Source organism: Lepisma saccharinum, chromosome 15, assembly GCF_977018435.1.
Source record: "Lepisma saccharinum chromosome 15, izLepSacc3.1, whole genome shotgun sequence".
NCBI classification, from domain to species: domain Eukaryota; kingdom Metazoa; phylum Arthropoda; class Insecta; order Zygentoma; family Lepismatidae; genus Lepisma; species Lepisma saccharinum.
In genome coordinates this window covers 7,894,879-7,917,892 of record NC_139243.1, presented here as the reverse complement: position 1 = coordinate 7,917,892, position 23,014 = coordinate 7,894,879, and the positions used below count along the sequence as shown (strand labels likewise).

Here is a 23,014-nt window from a genome sequence, read left to right as displayed (position 1 = left end):
GCATTTATAGATAAAGCAGATCTAATAAAGGTAAAAAGGTAAAGTGTTCCCCTGTGCTTAGCACCACGCCATGAAGGCGTATAGGGGGTGTGGGGGTAACGCCCCACACTTTCTTGATCCGGTCGTGAGTGGGGGTGATGTGATCAGCATCACGCCCCTGACCGCCTTTACCCCCAGGGTTTCCCCCAGGTACCCATGTTATTCGACGCTGGGTGGGCGCCGGGGCCGCTTCCAACGTTAGAAAAGTTCCCGGATTTGAACCGGCCGGGGATCGAACCCGGGACCTTGAGCATGGTAGTCAGACGCGTTACCGACTGAGCCACCGCGGCCACCAAAGCAGATCTAATTCTCTTCTTAAATAGTTACAGCTTCAGTTTTCATCTAGGGGGTTTCATTAAATAAATATTTATTTTCTTAATTACGAATTTCCAACTTTACCTAAGTAGGGGTCGAATAAATAAATGTTAAGAAAAACGGGGAAAGTCTAGAACAGTCCAGAAAATGTCAAGAATTCTGGATGTGTTATTTTGGTAGACACCCTGTTATTGAACTAAAAACTATCCAAGATGAAACTTTTGGAACCATTTCAAATTACGGTAATTGGATGAATATTTTTTTGCCATTACAGGTCATAGTGCAAATGTTGAGAGTGTGCTTTCATTACCATCAGCACAACAGACTCACAAGAGAAATGCTTTCTTTCATAAAGTCTGTAAAATGTTTGGTACTGGTCTCTATAATTTCAAGAGTTTGACTGTCCATTCTAACCTAAATATATTTTGACCATGATTTTGACTAAACCTGAAATTTTGAGAAAAATTGGCTCCTCTGAGAAGTATTATTTAAATCTTGTAGTAAGAGGTGCATTGTTTAGTATGATTGCAAGTTTTGAAAATTTGCTTTTAAGAATTCATTTTTTAAAACTGAAGTGTCATTTTTCAATTATTTTCTAACATGTTCTATAGACATATGTATTATTTATTGAAAATATTTTGTGTCACATTTTGGGACAGCATGTCCTACATTTCCCTTATAGCGATCTCCTGCTACGTCAGAACATAAGGTTGCTCAAGTGTTGTGCGATAAGTGAAACCCGTAAAGCACGGTTTAATTTACACAGATTCAATGAAAATACAGGGTTGCCAAACAAAAAAATTAACACAGACTATGAAATATCAAGTACCAAAATGTGTTTTAAACACTTCTAAAAAAAACATGTTTAAAACACATTGTTTTAAACGTTTAAAACAATTGTAAAAAAAAACAAACCCCTGTGTTTTAAACGTTTAAAACAAAGTGTTTTAAACACTTTTGTTTTAAACATGCCAACCCTGTCCAATGCACCTAATTTTCCAGGAACGATTTTTTTTTTTTCATATGTCAGTACCAATATTTTGCGTTCTCGGTGTTAAAAGGTAAAAACTTTCCGTACCATCGATAAATGATTTTTCCCACTTTACTTTTTCCAAAAGATTATGCTGGGAAATATGGCGACTGCTATGTATGTATTATTTGCATAGGCTCTAATCAGCTCTCCCGCTCTTCGAAGATCATTGGATTGTGGATGGAGCATTCGTCTGCAAACCATCTCAACTCCGTGTTATGGTGCCTATAATATGGGAAATTCTTCGGAAACTTGCCATTTTCAATTATAATTTTTATATTTAATAAAATGATTTCTTGTGTGAATCACTAATGAATTACAAGATGTTTTACTCGGACTTTGGGAGTACTGAGAGAGAAAACAAAGTAGAAGAATTTGTATTCTTGTGAAGTGGCTGCATTTGTGCCAAGAAGTGAAGGAAATGTCACGTATGGGAAATACAGAACTAAACGGTCGATACGAAATGGAAAATCGTATAATCAGTCGTCGCATGGAGACTCTTTGTCGGTTTTGTTTACGATCTTTAGTAAATGTCGATAAACTCCATATGTTTCGCAGAGAAGGCCACCATAGGAACATTGTTCATAAAATTCTGAGCTGCCTCTCTCTCATTGTAAGTAAAAGGAGTACAATTTCCATTTATTTTTATTCCTTGTACATATAGTTAAAGAGGGCGGTACCACTTTACTATACCTGAGACGGATTCCTTCAAATTTACAGGAGAAAGTACTTAAGGAATTAATTTTCTGGAGTGTTGTTGATGTTCCGGAATGTAGTTTTGGTCCATTTTAATGCGAATCCATGTGGTTTTATACGAAAATCTATTTCCGACGCGCTATTGCTGCTGCCGTCATTTGCTTTCTGCAAGAGAGCACAATACGCGATATTGCTGCTGCTACAAGCCGATGTTGTCCGTATATGCTAAATTGAACGAAAGGAGTGATAATGGAACCTAACCTAACAGGCCTAACCTAACCTAGTAGGCATACCTCGTCCCCGTAAATAAGTAAAAGAGTCAATTTAAAATTCCTAAAGTGCTTTCAATCTTTTTAAAAAAATTTAGGTATAATTTAACAATACAGGGAATTTCTCCAATTTGTTTGAATTTTCGGTTACTTACTAATTTGGGTCTCCTAATCACGAATCTGCACTTAAAATTTGGCGCTCACGTATAAATTTGGCGCTTATTTGGGGGCAGGTGAATCCGGCCACTTTCTAACATGCCCTTAACAGGGAGTCTATAGATATAGGCGGGGCCGCGATAGCGGTTGGGGGCGGTAGGTCGATTACCCCAGGGGCGGAGCCCGGAACCGGCGGGAAATTCGGAAATCGAGGGTGTGGAAATAAGAACTTAATTTCGATTATTTTGCTATTTCCACGTGTGAGCGCCAAATTTTGACTGCAGATTCGTGATTAGGGGGTCAAAATTAGTGAGTATGCCGAATTTCAAACAAAATGGAGAAATTCCCTGTATTGTAAAATCGCTCCAAAATTTAAACTGCTTGCCTTACCTAACCTAACATAACGTCAATCGTTTGTTCCTGAGGTGTTTTTTTTTTTAATTTTTTATTTTTTTTTATTTGAGCATACTTTGAAATCCGGCTCGAAAGTAGGTATTTTTCGGTAAAGGAGCTTGCGAACGATCAGTGGTAAGCTATCGCCATGTTCTGTGTGGAAATAAACAAGAACAGTAAGTACTCGTAAATGTAAGAATTATACATTATTTTCGTTACAAATTCCATTATTTCACCTAAATAAGTGTTCCGGAATGCAGAATAGTACGTTAGCAATGTAAAAAAGTGCGAAAGAAATCATTCCCAGTTGTCTCAGGTATAGTAAAGTAGTACCAAGAGGGCCTCCGCGATGGCGCAGTGGTAGCGTCGTCACCTTATAAACAAGAGGTACGGGGTTCAATACCCAGTGGGACACACAGTGGTACGGATCCCACTTAAAACTGTAGGGCGAGTCCCGATTAGCCTGTGCATACAGTGGACTTTAAAGTTTAAAACAAGAACTCACACTCAGAATGCCAAAGCGTTTCTTCCCCAATCCTTAATTAAGGCTGTCTTCTTGTATTCAAGAATTCCCCGGTAGGGAAAGAATTTAGCATCTCTTGTAAATCAGAGGAGTAACTATCAAATCGTACACTTTTGAGGAATTATTGATCTTTTGTTTTAATCTAAATATATTGAACTTATGAAAATTGTACATTTTTCAGTTCACGGAAAACACCTTAATAAAACCGTAGAGTTTTCAGCAAAAAATGTAAGCTTACCCAGGACTGGAAACTGGGTCTCTGGCATACCATGTCATTGTTCTACCACTGAACTGTAGAGCCGACCTGGCTTCACCTAATTTTTTGCTGTCACTGTTTTATCTGTGTGAAATCGTCTCTGTCAGTGCTACCACAATGGGATCTGTTGCCTTTGAAACACTGTAGACTTCGACGTTCCCTGACTCCTCCCAGGCAGAGATGCAAATTCACACACACAAAATTTATGGTTATTTCAGTATATTGTAACACTGCATTATTGTGTGACTGCACATAGAAATCTCATTTTTGGAATTTTAATGACTAATGGACAATTTGTTCTGTGGATTAATTGGTAAAATATGAAAGCATAAAGTTCAGGGCTAGTTGTAGCATTTTACATTTGGTTTTACAAACTTGCTTATTTCTTACTTTGTTCAAGATGATAGGCTATTGTATTTTCTTTTTGTTTCTAATTTGAAATTAATGATGCAAATTTTGGAGAAGGATCGACTGATGATCAGTTCACCCCCCCCCCCCTTTTTAGGTATGCACATGGTGAAGCCTGGAAGTAGTCTCAATATTGCATCCATCAGGCACGTATCCAGAAATTCTTTTCGGGAGGCTAAACAACATATTTTTGTTGGGGTATAGATAGAACCACAAAACAAATGTACGTTTAAGACCAGTGGTGGCGATTGGGTGCCAAAACCAAGGAATGGAGGTGGGGGGAGGGCAATGAAAGTTCACTTTCCTATCTGTTGGTAGACAAGGCTTAGCATTGAGAGGCCATAATGCGGGAAAAAAAAATTGGGCAACCTTCCCCTAAATCGTCTGTCATTTTTATCAGAACGTGAAATCTGGAAGTTTTTTACCACTCAGCTCCTCTGTGGCAATGCATTAATATTGTGTGTGTGCCGAAACCATCTCAGTATGTGTGTGGTTTCTTGTAATCAACCATCAAAAGCGGTGAAGTGAACGTTGACGGTTCTCTGATACTTTTCTCTGATTCGAGCCTGAACACCAATGGTCCTCCTATGTTTGCAGATCCATCAAACCAGAAACCCACTTAATTTTTCTTATTCAAGTCTAAGCACTTGCAAGTGTTCAAAATTGGCTGTGTTACAGCTTCAGCAGTCATGTCATATATTGGCACCAGATAAAATAAGTCGGTAAAATTCTGATCTCCGGGAAACATATTTCTTCAATTTTACAGGAGAAAGTACTTACGGAACTGAGTTTCTGTAGACTTTTGAAAGGTCGTGGAAGTCTTTTCTCCCTTCGTTCAATTTATTCGGCTGGTAATTCATGTAATTTTCGACATTAATTTGTCTCCGATGCACAAAAGCTCTTGCCTCCATTACCTCCCACTACGTGAATCAGATGTTCAGTGCGTTTGATGATGTAACCCCCGGTCAGTGTTTCCAACCACGCCGTTGTTTTGCAAGAAGATGACAATTTTAACTATGTTTGCCTTACCTAACCTAACCTAACCTTACCTTGCCGTGCATGGTTCGTGGGGCTATTTATGAATGGTTTGTGGGGCTATCCATGCATGGTTTGTGGGGCTATTAGAATGGTTTGTGGGGCTATCCGTAAATGGTGTGTGGGGCTATGCGTGCATGGTTCGTGGGGTCTTCGAACCCAGGAAAAAATACAAAATCAGTAACATGGAAGTAGGTATTTTTCGGTGAAGAAGGTTGGAAACCCTGCATACCCACTGATGATAGACAACGCTAGTCAAGATTTGCCCGCCATTTTGTGTGTAACGCAAGCGAAAAAGCAACGAACTATAATTACTCGATATGTGGAAAATTGAAACTAGTTTCGTGAAAGAAGCAAAATCCCACCTTAAAGAATCCATAGCAATGCAAAATACGTAAGTACGAATGTGAAAAATGACAAAATAAATGAATTTGAGACGTTTCCCGGAGATCAGAATTTTATTGTTTTGTCTTCCAATATTGTGAAAAAATGCTGAGTCATTTATCTCGGATACATTTTTTTTAATCAGCTCACCAGAAGTTTTTATCATTTCGTTTTGGAGACTGAAGTAAGATGCGTTCTTCCTGCTGGTTTGGATATGGTCCCTTAGGGTGTTGTCATTTGCCTTCACACCTAACCTTAAGAAAGCCCTAATTTCCCTTCCTTGAGACCTGGTCTTGACTTAGGAAGAATTCAGACCGAAGGAACATGCGATACATGTTTGTAACAGGACAGTCAACAACAACATTTCACACCGTAGTGACACAAATGGCCATGTCGCTTTGGTGTGAAATCTTCCTTTACAATGAAACGTTCTACTTGTGGTGCTATCTTCGAGATTGCTTTGTGCAGCTTCCAAATGCTGACAAATCTTTAAAACAATGCTCACACTCGCTGCGACAACAACGAAAGCGCAAGAAAAGTTTACGTTCAATATTATCAACAAAAGGGTTACAGAACATTCTCCATCTTGCCTCCATAATTATTTCCCTCCTTAAATTGTCGTCACATTATTTTATTTCACACACCTAATTTTATCTCATTTAAACCAAAAATTATTTACTGGATACTTACTATTATCAGTAACAAATTTTGAAGGAGGTTACAGTACCCCCTAAACCATAGATCTGAGTTGTATCCCAGTACCCCCCAAAAATAATTTGGAGGACTCAAGGTGCTGCTGTAAAAGGAACCTATTTTCTAATAGCTCAACACTAAGTTTATATTCGAACAAGTGTTGTTGGGTTACCAGTCAGGTTAAATTGGAGTTAACTTCCAACATTTCAAGTGCATACATTGCTGTCATCTTCAGGGATGAGATGAGAGCAATGTATCCACTCGAAATGTTGGAATCTATCGCTGATTTAACCTGGCTGGTAACCCGCGAACACCTGTTCGAATCACATCGCCGGGAAAGGTGGCACTTTTTTCTACAATAATCCAATACATATGTAGCTTCGTATGGTATCTTGTAAAGAATTTTAAAAGAAACAGTACAGAAACACCTTTCTTTTAAAGTCCCTATCAGCATGGATGAGATGAGAGTAATATTAGGAGTAATATTAACAAATGAAAATTATATTAAAGAGGAAATAAAAAGTAGACTTAATTCAGGAAATGCATGTTACTTCTCTCTTCATAAACTTTTGTCTTCTCGTTTAATATCTAAGAAACTAAAAGTTAAAATATACAAAACAGTAATTTTGCCTGTAGTATTATATGGATGTGAAACTTGGTCCCTTACATTGAAAGAGGAACATAAATTGAGAGTATTTGAAAATAAGATCCTTAGGAAAATCTTTGGACCTAAAAGGGATGAGAAGACAGGTGAGTGGAGAAGGTTACATAATTTAGAACTACATAATTTGTATTCATGTCCAGATATTATCAGAATAATTAAATCAAGAAGACTTAGGTGGGCAGGCCATGTGGCACGAATGGGAGAGGAAAGAGGAGTTTACAGGATCCTTGTTGGGAAACCTGATGGTAAGAGACCTTTCGGAAGGCCAAGACGAAGATGGAGGGACAACGTTGAGATGGACCTAAGGGAAATTGGTAGGGATGGAAAAGAGTATATAGAACTTGCTCAAGATAGGGACAGATGGAAGGCCTGTGTTGCTGCAGCCATGAAGCTTTGGGTTTAAGAAGGCTAGGGAGTTAGTTTTTAGTTATCAGCATGGATGTCAGCAGGATTTTTTTTTTTCAGGAAGGGGAAAACGAGGCTTATTTTCTCCCTTAAGTGTTGTCTTCTGAAAAAATATTGCTTTATTTGAATTTATGTTCCTGCAATGTCCTTGCAATAATTACAATGAAATATATAAGTTTTGGTTGACTCCGCCCCCCCCCCCCTTACTCCCCTTCCAAAAGCTCCATACTTATCATTAACAAGAAGGACTTGCCATGCTGACACTGTGACAGTCATAAAATTGTTCCGTAAATATTTGAAAGCAGCTATTGAAGAAATAGCGTCACACACAAAAAATGTCCACAGAGAGGGCCAGGGGGCACTTGGTTCCCCTGAGATATCTGGAAAGTCTTCGTATAATTTAAATTTTGAAATTGTAGCATGAAAACATGGATGAGGGTGTCGTTAAAGAGAAATTTCATGAATCCTCAACTTGCAAAGCTTCCAAATGCATTTGAGTTGAGGGGACACACATATTCAGTATCACCAGTACGTGATATAGTTCCGCCGCCACACGGACACTTGCTCGAGTGACCCAATAACCAAATGAAGGGCATCGTTGAAGCACATTTCCATGCTCTAAGTTGTTAAATGTTGTCATTTTCTTTCATTGAGTTCCACATTGTTTTTCTGCAGGTTTCTGATGAAGATGCCCTTCCGAAATATATTTGCATTCCATGTGCTGATAAGTTGGAAGACTTTCAGGAATTCAGGGATATTTGCCATAAATCCGAGAATTTCCTGAACAGGTTGCTATCATTGGATGAATTATCAATTGAAGAAGCTTTACCAAAGGTAGGTTTTTTGTAAAATATTTTATGGTGTCTTTTTTATTCCTTATGATCTGTCTCTCAGGAGGAAATATTTATTGTTTTTCGTTTTGGCAAAAATAATTGTTAGCTTGTTATTTGCCTGCCTTAACTTATTTGCATGATGGCCTTATCTTGCATTCATCACAACAGTTGCGGTGGGGCCTCCCCGATGGCGCAATGGTATATTAAACGCAACTCCAACTGGCAGCTGGGAAACAGCGAATCAGCGGTCAGTTGAATTTTCTTCGACTAAGATCGGGCATTTTCGAGTCACAAGGTACCGAGCATTGTTCGCAGGACGAAACAAATGAGTGCTGGGTTCACCACATGTTGCCAAACGTACCGTAAAGGGAGTGTTCTCGGTCAACACCAGAAATCAGCAGGTGATTCTGCACGTTGAAGTTTCCGGAAGGACCACCCCACAGGTCGGCAATGGCAAAAACAGAAGTACGCTTGGCAATGTTGCTTCGGTAGAGCGATGTGATCCCTTCAGGTTTGTTGACGCCCATCGGAGCGCACACCCCCGAAAATAATTGGGGGGCTGGACTCGCCAGAAACAGCCATCAAGGTCAACCGCCAGTTGGAGTTGCGTTCATTATCGTGTTGTTGCCTTGTAATCAAGGGGTCCTGGGTTCGATACCCGGTGTAGGCACATAGTGGTTCGGATCCCACTTTAAACTGTAGGTCCAGTCCTGATTAGCCTTTCTGTGCATAAAGTGGACTTAAAACAACAAATCAATCCAATTCAATCCAAATCAAAGTTTCATTGGAGAAAGACAAAGTATTGCAGAATTGTAGAAGTTATTGTTACAGTAAATTTGAACCTTGGTGAAAGAAAGGTTAAGAGGTAAAGCTACCCCTGCACATGTGCACCCAAGCCGTGAAAGCATATGGGGTGATGTGGAGGTAGAGCTCCACATATTCTTGATCTGGGCCATAGTTTGTATGATGTGATCATCATTATGCCCGGCCACCTTTACTCACCAGAGTTGTCCCCCGGTACCAAATGATACAAAGTTGAGTGTGCCTCAGAGCTATGCAGAAACAGGGAACCAGATCACCTGCCCAAGATCCGAACCCGGGTCTTCTGCGGTGGCCAGACATTCTACCAGCTGAGCTACTACGTGTCTCTTACCACTATTTGAAGTTCTGAAAAGTGCAATTTGTCGGTGAAAAAAAAAAAAGACATAAAAATTACATTATGCAAGGATCTGCACTTTCTATCAACAAGGCATTTTTTGTTCATAGAAGAAAGAGCATCAGAGTATAGTGAAAACTGTTGTAAAATTAAGTTTGAAGGTTTACAGTTCAAAAATAAATATATTTATCAGCAAAAAGATGATGTAAAAAGGTGTAAGAGGTACCTTACACAAATATCCCTGCTTCCTATTGACAAGGCATTCGACAGACTACTGCCGACAGTAGGCTTGAAGGGGTGTCATGCTTGAAACCAGCTCCAACATGATGAGATGTTGAAAGCATTTAGGGAAATTATTGTAATGTTAAAAGCCCTAAACCTTCCCAACCTAACCATGAACGAATTTAGAGACTTTATTTGATTGGATTGGATTGATTTGTTGTTTTAAGTCCACTTTATGCACAATAAGGCTAATCGGGACTGGATCTACAGTTTAAAGTGGGATCCGAACCACTATGTGCCTCCACTGGGAATCGAACCCGGGACCCCTTGATTACAAGGCGACGACGCTACCACTGCGCCATCGGGAGACTTTATTTGAATTAGAGCTATGCTAATAATCTTAACCTGACTCGCGTAATCTAAGTACGAAACCCCATCGCACCACACACACGTCACCTAGATGGCAGCAGCAGTCTCTAACCAAGACGACAGGAAACGAATGCCTGAGAAGAATGATGGAAGTATACAGATAATACTCCTAAATGGAGTTCACTTCCGTATACAGAGTACAGTAAAAGCTTGCTAATCTGGACTAATGAGGGGGATAAGTTGACCAGTTTAACAAAAGTCCGGATTAACTGAAATAACCTAAAAGAACAGTAGAAAGTGCATTAAAACTCCGTTTATAGCAACAAAACACGTTTATTATGTTGTATTTCAAGGGTATAGGTCTAAATACACTATACAGTACAGTAAAATGTAAAGCAATACGACAATGCAGTACGTACATACGCGATACCCATATTATGATGTGACTCATGGACTTAAAACCTTGCATTCTGCAAGTCTGGATTAACGAGGTTTTACTGTATATGGAAGTGAGATACTATTCTCAAGCAAACAGGAGTAAGTAATCACTAAAACTCTCAAGTATGTGTTAACAGGCATAAACAGAAATCAAAGCAGTAAAAAAAATTGCCTGTGTACCATGATGAATTCAGAATTAAACAATCGAAACATGGGCCACAGTTGTTGAGTGATACGAGTACTACATAAATTTCTGTTTCATAGTTAAGGTTTCAACTTTTTAGAAAAAAATTATCTTCCGGTATGTAAACATTCTCATATACACAGAGGCAAATATATGACTGAAAATTTATAATATATAAACTTATGTAATTTATTTAACTTTGGAAAGAATGTGAATAAAAAATCTGGTATCAAGATATGGACAAGAGGCTTCGATTATGGCATTGTGAGAATGCTGTTGCCTTGTAATCTTTGGTTTGATCCAAGTGTCCGAATTTTCACAATATAGCAACCTATCATTGATGCCTCTTTTAGATGCTACACTCCCTCGAAAAAGAGACATTTTCTATCCTTGGGAAGTAGTAGTAATTCTGTTTGAAGTGCAACCTTAGCTTGCCCGAGCCTTCTGATCAATCTGGGCCTAGTAAGAGATGGCAATTAGTAATAATGGATTTATTTTGCATAAAATGGTCACATAAGCATTTAGAGGTGTGATTGTAATGCTAGGAGTCGTTACATAATAAAATTATAGGGGGGTGTTGACCCACTGTACACCTCGAGAATTGTGTTGAATTTTTTTATTAATTGACAAATTTCGATGTTTTACATGATATAAAATTGGTTCCAGCATGGGGAAAATACAAATTACGGAGATATCTGATCCCAAAGTATGGCCCACATAAGTAAAAACCTGCCATTTTAGAGTACTTTTGCTGCTTTTCGTTAGTAAAAATCATTGGTATGCACACTGAAATATCAAAAGAACACTGAGGCCTCCCCGATGGTGCAATGGTAGCGTCTTCGCCTTGTAATCAATACCCAGTGGAGGCACAAGTGGTTCGGATCCCACTTTAAACTGTAGGTCCAGTCCCAATTAGCCTTTCTGTGCATAAAGTGGACTTAAAACAACAAATCAAATCAAGCAAACGAACACATCGAAAATAATCAAGCCCCAAACCTATCAATCCTAAGCTAACGATGTAAAGTTATAGCTGCTGTTTTGGAATGTCGTGTTTGGTGCTATATTCACTTGTGCGAATCCCTCGAGCTTTTCTGCTTCACCGTAAGATAACACACTAAGGTAACAGAGGTACTTTACATCAAAATAACGCATTTCGGCGAGATAACTGAACTGAAAACGTTCATAAACAATGTAATATTCATAAACCATAACCGTAATATTCACTTCCTCGAGAGGGGTACAGAGGAATTATGATCAGGCCACATGTGAAATGCTCCATAGATGCTAGCAGTAGTCCGTATCCAAGATGATGAATGGGCAAGCTTGCTGATAGACACGTGTATATGGTTGGAAAACTATTCATTGTGAAAGTTGCTGTAAGTAATGAGCATGAGTCTACAGTGTGTGTTTTTGGACATCAATAGAAACTAGATCATTTACGAGGGCAGATCGGAAAGTAACGCACAATAATTTTTTGCGCAAAAAGTTTAAAATGTATCAAAATCCAAACAAATCACAAATGAACTGACATCTTTGACCTACTTTTCTACATAGTCACCAAGTTTCTCAACACATTTCTCCCATCGTGGTACCAGTTTCAATATGCCCTGTTCGTAGAAGTCCGTTTGGTTGGAGTATAGCCATCTGCGGACTGCTGATTTCACTTCTGCATCTGTCGCAAAGTGTTGGCCGGCCAGGAATTTCTTCATGGGACCAAACAGATGAATGTCTGATGGTGCCAGGTCCGGACTGTATGGTAGATGCTGGAGCACCTCCCACCCAAATTTGGTGAGTTTGTCACGAACAGGAACAGCAACATGGGGATGGGCATTGTCATGAAGAAGTTTGACACCATCAGCATGAATGTTGCGGCGTTTGTCACGAAGGGCACGACACAACTTAACCAAAGCTTTAATGTAGGCTGCAGCATTCACAGTGGTCCCGTGTTCAGCAAAGTCCACCAATAACACACCAAACATGTCCCAGAACACTGTCACAAGCACTTTCCTAGGAGATTGAGTCACTTTGATTTTTTTTCGTACTGGGGAACCAGCATGTTTCCACCCCATAGAGGCCTGCTTGGTTTCGGGCATGTAGTGGTATGCCCACGACTCATCACCAGTGACGATTCCTTTCAGAAAGTTACGCCCTTCTGCGGCGTAACGCGTTAAGTGATCCATGCTTGTCATCATTCGCTGGCCCTTGTGGTGGTCTGTCAGGTTCTTAGGCACCCAGCGAGCAGTAACTTTACGGAATTTCAACGTGTCATGAACAATGTCGTACACCACACCATAGGAAATGTTGAACGTATGCGATAAGGTTCGCAGGTGCACACACCGGTTGTTCACAATTGCTGCCTCAATGGCGCGGATATTCTGCAGAGTTGAAGCTGTTACCGGCCACCCGGAGCGTGGCGAATCACTAAGGTTCACACGGCCCTCTTGAAAGAATGCACACCACCTGGAGACATTGCTACTGTCCAGACAGTCGTCCCCATACACGCCACGCATGTTCCTGTGAATTTAACTCGGTGTATGCCCTTTTGCCTACAGTATCGAACCACACTTCGCTGCTCTTCACACGTGGACGACAGTAATATGCACGCCATGTTTGTTTCATAGTTCAGGCTTCTCTCGCTAGAGTTGCACATGAAAAAAAAAATACCCTCTGTGGTGCAAACTTCAAACTCTCTCGTCGTGCAATTTCAGCATTCCAGCTGCAATACCTGGGGAGGAAAAAAATATTGTGCATTACTTTCCGATCTGCCCTCGTACATACAAGATGTGTGTGTTCTATGATAATATAGGAACCTTGATGTTATCTAGCGCTACATGGGAGACTGGGGTCCAGTTCCTTGAGTGGGGAATTTTTCTAGTAAAAAGTAGCCCTGGGATGAGGGAAAGAGGGGGGTGGGTGCTAAAGTTCATGGGAGTATGATGTGCCTTTATTGAACATTGTATAACTTTACGCTGTAGTACACCGACATACAAGGGGCATTTACAAATGATTTAGACTGGGGCTGGTATTTGAATCCCGGAATAGGCAAGCCGGCAACAATACAGTAGTCTGAAAGAGTCGACCTTGAAGAATGAATAATGATGCAGGAAGCTGGTAGATGTCAGTAGTAGTATGACTACCGTGCCATTTTACGGGCAACCTGTGTGGCGTCACTGACAGATCGTGAAGTGTGATTATCACGGGCAGAGGTCGATAAGTGGCAACGGTCCTCTGGGACGAACATGGCATCCTCATGGTGGATTGGCTCCAACCGAACATGGCTATCAACAGTGATGTGTACTGTGCTTCTCTACAGAAGTTGTTTCGCCGGATACAGCAGTATCGCAAGGGAAAGTGAGTCAAGAACATCCTGTTGCTTCATGACAATGCTCGTCTGCATGCCAGCCACCACACAGAGGATAAGCTCAGCTCACTGGAGTTCACTGTGTTGGCACATCCTCCTTACTCACTAGACCTTGCACCAAGTGACTATGCCGTCTTCAATGAAATGAAGAAGCCCAGACAATGATGCCATCCAAGCAGCTGTCAGAAACTGGGTACATGACACCCCAAGAGATTGGTACCGTGCAGCCATATGAAAGCTACCGGAGAGGTGGCAACGTTGCATCGTTCTTCAGGGAGAATACGTGGAAAAGGCTGAAGCCTAACCTGGGAGCCCGGACCATCCATGACATGGTACGTGTCATTAGTCTAAATCATTTGTAAACGCCCCTCGTATTTTCCATCATAATGTGACAATTTTTTAAGTACATTAAAGTCGGACTATGTTACTAGTATCGGTAAGGGCCATGTCTTCACTGTTGCGAATACCTCAGTACAAAATTATGAAATTTTTAATGCAGAACCATGACATACATGATACTTCAAACATGACATTACAGGTGCCTATCATTGATGTAGAGGGAGAGAGAGAAGGATGGAAGGTAAGGAGAGAGATTTAGAAAGAGAGAGATTGTGTGTGTGTTTTGCTTTGCTTCATTCTAAGTCCACTTTATCCACAAATAGGCTAACCAAACTAGACCTGCAGTAGAATGTAGGATCCAAACCACTATGCGCCTCCACCGGTGTATTAAACTTGGGACCCTTACATTACTGAACAGTAGGTGATCCTTGTGAGAGCAAATGCTCAGTTTTATTCATACAACCCAGTGTGTACCATATCTTATTTATCAAACAAAGACGTTTGTTTATTTTTCAGGAAGAAAGAGTCGTGAACAAGAATCGCGTGAGAGGGCAGACACGGCCAGATAGATCGAGCACTGACAAGGTGAACTGTAGTGTCAAAGTTGAAAGAAGCGAAGTGCCACAAGATGACTCCCTTTTGGATTTCCCTCTCCCGCAGGTGACTGTGACTCCAGTGGGAATGGATAGGGGGGATTATGGAAAAACTTCAGATGTGGGTAGCCTTTGGAACGATGCGTCTGAACTTGTAGCGGAAGTGAAGGAGGACCTTACTGATAGCAGTGCTGTAGCGTATGGTGGCAAGAAGAGGCGACGTTCAAATAATGTGTCAGACATGTGTGATGTAGTTGTTTTGTCCGATGACTCTGGGAGCAGTGATGCGATAAGTACAAGAGATGATCGTTGGGACTGTGTTGGTGATCAAGGGGAAGAGAACGAACACAGAAGGTAAGAGTGAAATTTAAAATTTCAACTTTGGTAGAACTCTTTTTACTGCCTCAAGGGTATATATAACCACGGTAGCTCAGTCGTTAGGGCATCTGACTACCATGCGAGAGACCCGGGTTTGATCCCCGGCAGGGAGAACCAGGATTTTTTCCACCTGTTCAAGTGGATTAGGCACTCAGCCAGCGTCGTATGACTGGGGGGTAAAGGTGGCCGAGGGCTTGGTGCTAATCACATCACCCCCACCTTCGGCCATGATCAAGAAAGTGTGGGGCCCTAACTCCATACTCCCTATATGCCATCATAGCATGGTGCAAAGCACAGGGGAGAACTTTACTTTTTTTACAAGGGTATAGCAGGGATAGATAAACAAAAAATAATTCAAACACCAGTCCCTTTTTCCCAGGAGCCAGTACTTTTTTTTTAAAAAAAATTGGCTATAAAAACCAGAATTCAACTAAGATAACTACTTTAAAACATTTCATTAACCCCTTAAATGTGAAATTTTCTGAACAAGTCGCTACCATGGAAAATCTAGGTTATTTTTTTCATAATTACATGGCACAAAATTAACTGAAACAAAATACCAGTATTTGCCTACCTTCTTTTTTGCAGTATTTCTTTTATGAAATTGCTTTCATATTCCATGGCAAAGATACAAGCATAAAATAACATATAATGTACTTGTTGTTTTAATAAAAGTTGATTTGAAAATTCACGCACCATGACCACCAGTTGCCCTGTATTTGCCTATACTTGATATGGAGCATTAATTTTTAAAGGTATGCATGCTTTGTCCCAACCCAAACTGAAGTTTGATGTAGTTAACGTGCCTGTAACTGGCAAAGGAACCTTTTGTTGTGTGAATTATACAGCATAAGTCAAAATCATGTTCCCGATTTCAGTGTCTATTTATTTCATTGTTATGATACGTAAATGACTGAGATTACACACACAGATTGAATAACTCTAAAAGTTTTTCCTGGCCTATTATACATGTTCTATGTGTGATCCAAGTGTTATACGACACACATCTAGTCTATAATCAAGTTCCTGCCACACTCTTCCTAGCATGTCCGGGTCCACTTCAAGACTTAATGAAATGGTCACCACGATCCCCAGATCTTACCCCATATGATTTTTTCCTATGGGATATCATCAAGGATCAAGTTTTTGTGCCACCACTTGCTACAACATTGGTGGAATTGCGTGATCGCATCACTGCAGCCATAGCCGACGTGGATCTGGACATGCTAGGAAGTGTGTGGCAGCAACTTGATTATAGACTAGATGTGTGTCGTGTAACATGTAGATCGCACATAGAACATTTATAATATGCTGGGAAAAACTTTTTGAGTTTTTCAATTTGTGCGTGTGTGTGGCCGCGGTGGCTCAGTCGGTTACGCATCTGACTACCATGCTCAAGGTCCCGGGTTCGATCCCCGGCTGGTTCAAATCCGGGAACTTTTCTAACGGAAGCGGCCCCGGCGCCCACCCAGCGTCGAATAATATGGGTACCTGGGGGAAACCCTGGGGGGTAAAGGCGGTCAGGGGCGTGATGCTGATCACATCACCCCCACTCATGACCGGATCAAGAAAGTGTGGGGCGTTACCCCCACACCTCCTATATGCCTTCATGGTGTGGTGCTAAGCACAGGGGAGCACTTTACCTTTTTTTCTTTCTTTTGTGCGTGTAATATCAGTCATTTACGTATCATTACAATGAAATAAATAGACACTGAAATCGGGAACATCATTTTAACTTACGCGCATAAGAATAAGCATATATTAAAGACAAGAAATGCAAGGGCAATAAATGAACTTGCCTGACCTACTTTCACTAGGAGCATGAACACTTAAACTAACATTAATTGAAGTCTCCCCCTCCCTCAAATGGAAGCACTAGCTATGAACAAGAAGCATGGACAGTCATGCAACCCAGGACTGCTGGTAAACCAACTTTTATCATGTATTTATTATACATTTAGCTTCAACATTACATGTTATGAAAACAAGCTTTTAAACCATAATTTATGTAATCTATTTAAAGAACTTTATGTTTGCCACTGGTCTGTCTCCAATACTGATGACCCTGCAGTCCAATGCTGCAAACACTGTTGGCAGGAGAAATGTGCTTGTTGTTTACTGTTTTTTGTGTGACACTCGGCAGAGGCAGTGTTGCTACATGAAGGGAAATTCCTCTAGGTGCAGGGAAATCTAGGTCCAATTTGTAATGTATCAAAATTGCCACTGGTGGCATTTGTTTTTTATTGGATACAACGTTTGTGACCGATTCCATTAAGGGGGCTAGTTTTCCAATTTTTCTCAGAAAGGATACTGTGTACTTAGAAATGTATTTTCTAATATTTTTCCATTTTGTTGAAACATGAACAGGGGCAACTACTGGACATCAGGTAAAGGTAAAATTCCTCCGTGCATATGGCACCGTGCCAGGAAGGCACATTTAGGGGATGTGGGAGTTAGAACCCCATACATTCTCGATCGGCAATTTTGGAGTTAGGTTAATGTAATCAGCACCATGTTCCGGCCACCTTTACCCCCAACCTTTCAGGTACCCATTGATTTGAGATTGGGTGAGCCCCAGAGCTGCTTTGTGTGGGGACAAGGCTTGAAAAATTCAGACTTTAGACCAGCAACCCCTAGAATCGAACCCGGCTATACAGTGGACATCAGGTCAGACATGAATTTATAGATATATACAACTTACACAAATGGACACTAGGGCCTCCCTGATGGCATGGTGGTAATGTTGTCACCTTGTAATCCAGGGGACACGGTTCCATACCTTGTGGATGGACATTGCATAGTGCTTCGGATCCCACTTTATAATTGTAGGTCCAGTCCCAATTAGTCTATCTGTGCATAAAGTGGACTTAAAGCATCAATTCAAACTTGAGCAAATGGACACTAGTACACGTCCTGTGTAAATATATGGTTATAATAGCAGTTAATCTTATACTATGGAATAACTTTTGCATGAATAGGCCTAGGTAGGCAAAGGAAAAATGAGTAATGCTGATAAAATATGGCCAATATATGAACGAGCTTTTGGGAAAGAATAGTGCTGCTTTGTCTTCTAAGTTTTTACATGGGCATTCGTTTGATTAATAATACACACATGATGGTCAAAAAATTTAAGGAGACAAAATCATCAGATTCAGATTGAATGATTGCTGTTTAGTAAAAAGCTTTATTTTATTTTTTGGATTATACTTTTGTCACATTCAACACAACAAATTCCTGCCTGTGATTTGGGTAAATATGCGATATCGCCCAAACACCTCTCACTTGTTTATTTCGTTAATTTTACCGTTGATACTTACCTATTCTGTATTGTGGAAGATTCTTTAAGGTGAAGTTATGCCTTTTTCCATAAAATAGTCTCAACTTTTCATATTACGAGTGATTATTTGTATTCCTTGTTCCGCTTACAGACAATATGGCATGCACTCGTCACAGATCATCACGCGTCGTGCTTGTGTTTTGTCGATTTGGAGTGCGTATGCAGTGTTTCAACCTTCTTCACTGAAAAATACATACTTTCGTGTTCATTATGTCATCACAAACCATTGACAGATAGCCCCCAAAAAACATTCATGATAGCCCCACAAACCATTGATGGATAGCCCCAAAAACCATTCACGATAGCTCCAAAAAACATTCACGATAGCCCCATGGACCATTTCCGGCAGGGTTAGGTTAGGCTGGGTTGGGTTAGGTAAGCATAGTTAAAAAAAAAATTCTCGTAAGAAAAAGGCACGTTTGGAAACACTGGCGAGACCGCGTGACTTTCGACGCTCGCGCCATCTGCCGGTACATAATGGAAACAACGGCATAATGTCAGAAAATGCAAGTTCCTTACAGAAAAAGTGATCATTTCTTGTTCTGCAGCATTCTATGGTGAAGTATTCAGTTTCCGCAAAAGAAAATACCTCGAAGAACTGCTACAGAAACTGATTTCATTAAGTAGTTTCTCCTGTAAATTTGAAAAATCCGTTTGGGCGATATCGCATATTTACCGTGAATTGCACCAATGATGGATAGAAAAAGTCAACAGGGCACATAATACTTGTAAAATTTCTGTTTTTTTTCTTCGTCTTCTTTTGGTGACATATTCAATGTTAAGCAAAAGTTTATACACTATCTTGGGTTATTTAAATGGTTAATTTAACATAATTTCAAAATGAGGAACTGCATGAGAAGATGGTTACTGCAATGTTTGGTATTGTGCTATGTATTGATGCGTTCCTGAATTGTTACAACCTAAAGTATGCTCAATAAATAAAATGTGAATGCTTAGTTTTTAAATGCCTTATTCGTCAGCCCTAAATCATTTCAGAAACATCATTATTTTAATTATTCTTGCTTAGTGGCGCACAAGTTCAATTTCGTCACCTGTCACCAGGGACGATTCCTCCATGTAGGAAGTGAGGAACTTCCTACATTTTACTTATTTCCAGTTCTGTACTTTTTAAGAGTTTAATGCACGTTATAAAATTATGAGTGCAATGTAGATTCGCTACTCAACTGCTGCCGAACGACGACCCTTTCTGTCAGTGTCTTTGCCTGCCGCTGAGAAAGGTCTCCTCATACTACAACAAGATGGTCGAGGGACAGTGAAAGGCAGGGAAGGGGCTTGCCCAGTTATACGAGACTGCGAGGAAGCTCCAGTGGTATCCTCAATCAATGTTGCCAACCCTAGCATAATAGTTCTAAACCTAGCAAAATTTGAACTTCGTTGGCACCTAGCACTCTGTGTTTGGCATAATGGGAAAATCTAACACCATGTCAAAAACGGGTGTGTCTGGGAAACAGAGAAATTGAATTCTCATGAAGATATTTTGAGGAAATATACGTTAAAGAAAAAAATCTCCAGATCTTCATTGTACTTATCCAGCGGACTTGTTTCAAACTAAAGGAAGCATGCGGACCAAGGAACAAGCTTTTACAGGCCCTGGTCTATCCTCTTGTTTTCATCTTTTCGTTATGCTCCCCAATTTAACAAGTGAACATTTTATAAAAGAAAATCGGGGGAAAGTTAGGGGGGACAAATAGGACAAACGAACGCCGTTACCAGTCGTCGAATATACTTCAACTTTTTTCAAGCACTTTACTGGACCCATTTTTTTGAATGGTCAAAATTCGAAGTGTTGCTTAACGATAATAAACAATTAACAACGCAGTTCACCACTCGAAAATAGCTGCATAAATTGAACTTAAAACTACTACAGTCATCAGAAAATGATTATGATAATAATAATTGTGTAATAATAATAGACCCTAGCATAATTATATCGCATTTAGCGTAATTTAAGAGTTGAAACAGCACTTTTCTCTTAGGAGGTTGGTATTGGCAAAGCTGTCCTCAATCCTTCCCAGGTAGGGAAGACCTGCAGCTTACATTCATTATAAATGCAATGGATAGTACAAGGTACACATACAAGCGATACGTGCACTTGTGTCATTGAACGCATATTCGTAAACTATCCTCGGTCTGTTTACCATAACCACCTACACCCAAGATAATCCACGAGTCGCCACTGCTTGTCACAATGCACTAGTGATTAGGTATCAAGGCTTTGTTTGGAAAACTTTTCAACTTTCTGTTAGCATCTGAATATAAATGTGACATTGAAGAACATACCTAGCTGCACAAGCAAATATAATATTGACCACTTGGTTTATAATTATTATTCTTATCATCATCATATATGAACATGAGATTTTCATAAGGTTCAAAGGTGTTGATCCATTTTTGTAAGTTGGCGCCCGTGACGGAGTGGTTAGCACATCGTGCTACGATGCCAGGGGTCCTGGGTTCGAATCCTGGCCTGGGCATGGATGTTTGCGAGTGTCCATTCATCAATTTCATCATATCATCACTTATCCCCATCTTCGCAAATTAGCCAAAAGTGGCACAAAGTAAAATCAATCAAACCAGTTTTGCAAATCTTATTATGCAGTGTTGACTGTAGTTGTATTGGAGACGTTAATTACAAGTGAGAATAAATATTTATTATACTGAAATGTAGTAACTTATTGAAAAGTGGTGTAAAATTTAATGACAACTTTTTAACCTAGAAGTAAATTTTACAAGTAATAATTTTCATTCATTTAACGTGGGAATAAGTCTTTCTGCTTCTTTACTTTTCTCTTGTCATTTCATGTATAAAAGTATTAATGAAGTAGTGTTATGTCTTGATATATTAAAATTCTGTGATTAGGCACACCACCTACAGCCAATAGAAATTCAGCATTGTTATAACATTAATGATACACAACCTTCCCTACTCTTTGATTTTGAATGCGGGGAAATATATAACCTTGAAAAATGTTATAACATATTGTAAAATGTATAAAGTGAGAAAATGTAAAATCAGTTCTATGGCCTTGTGCCATCACGGAACAAGGGCATGTATGCCATCTTTGTACCAAGTCCTATCTTGTTCCCATAGCTTATTTTGATAACCCCAACAATGCTTCTGTTGTATTCGTACCTTGTTCCACACATTGCATTATTCATTGGGCTGAACAGATAGAAATATGATGGAGCAAGATCCAGGTTGTAGGGTAGATGGGAAAACAGTCCAACCAAGTTTAGTAATTGCCTCCATTGTCCTCAGGCTTGTGTGCAGGTGGGCATTCTCATGAAGGAGCAAGATGTCTGAGATATCCCTATTAGGCTGCATTCACCGGAGTCGTTTGTGGAGGATCTTGATGTACGTGTCTTGAGTTTACTGTTGAATGTCTGTACACAAGCCTGAGGACAATGGAGGCCATCGCTAAGCTTGTTTGGACTGTGGTCCCCCATCCACCCCACAGCCTGGATTTTGCCCCATCAGATTTCTCCTCAGCCTAATAAAAAACGCAGTGCATGGAACATGGCATGAAGGGTTTAATGTGGCTGTCAGAGGATGGCTACAGGGCCTGGTGCAGGAATGACATACATGCCCTCGTTCTGGAACGGTGCAAGGCCATGGAACTGAATGGAGAGTTTGTAGAAAAATAACATATGTAGCTGAACATGTACCTTTACTGACTGTGAATTTAATTTGCATAGAATAAACAGTTCTCTTAATTTTTAAAAATGGGGCATTACTTTTTGAACAACCCTTGTGTATACGATTCAAAGCATAATTTAAAACTACTGATCCTTGATTTTTCAGATATATTGCCAAACATAGGCCACCTGGGAACAACTTTGCCCGTCAGTGGAAGTCTTTCATACAACCCCAAGTCAATCACCACTTCCTGGCAGCCCAGCTGGAGGATGCTGTTTCCCCATTACACAAATGTGGCATGTGTGGTGGACATTTTGAAGACCCGTCCGTCTTTGAAATGCACATCACAGAGTGCATGAGCAAGAGACCATTCGCGTGTAACATCTGCCAGGCAAGGTTTACCATGAACTCCATCTTGAAATCTCACCTACGGATACACAGCGGAGAGAGACCATTTGCATGTGGAACTTGCGGACGAAAATTTTGCCAGCAAGGCACTCTCAGGCGACACATGAAAGTCCATACGGGTGACAAACCACACGTGTGTAAAATCTGCCACCGGGGGTATACTCGGAAGTATGTGCTGGAAAGGCACAAGATTCTCCATCACTTCCTAACAACCAGTGATTGATCTGCCCCTGTGTATTGTGCATTACCGTGATAGTAAAAATTCACAGAGTGCATAGGATTGAAGACCATGACGCTTAAAAGTGTATCGGTAGCAGTACTGCATACCGTTAAACAGAATTTCATGGTCATGCCATGTTACCAGCAGTAAAAAAGTGTCGCTGTGCATTGTTGTGGTGAAAGAGAAAAAATACATGTGAATTTATACAGGGAGGTTATTTCAGTCGTTCACCGCCAGCGGTTCGGCCGTTCG

General features: G+C 40.3%; 1 protein-coding gene across 1 annotated transcript; it reads left to right on the top strand.

Annotated features, from left to right (window-relative positions):
* Positions 1-1,575: 1,575 nt before the first annotated feature.
* LOC145999385 (uncharacterized) lies at positions 1,576-22,962 on the top strand. The gene is made up of 4 exons (XM_083136330.1): positions 1,576-1,997; positions 7,942-8,100; positions 14,685-15,115; positions 22,300-22,962. Exons 1-4 carry the CDS (start codon positions 1,806-1,808, stop codon positions 22,763-22,765), a joined length of 1,248 nt encoding a protein of 415 aa, XP_082992456.1. The 5' UTR covers positions 1,576-1,805; the 3' UTR covers positions 22,766-22,962.
* The last annotated feature ends 52 nt before the right edge of the window (positions 22,963-23,014 follow it).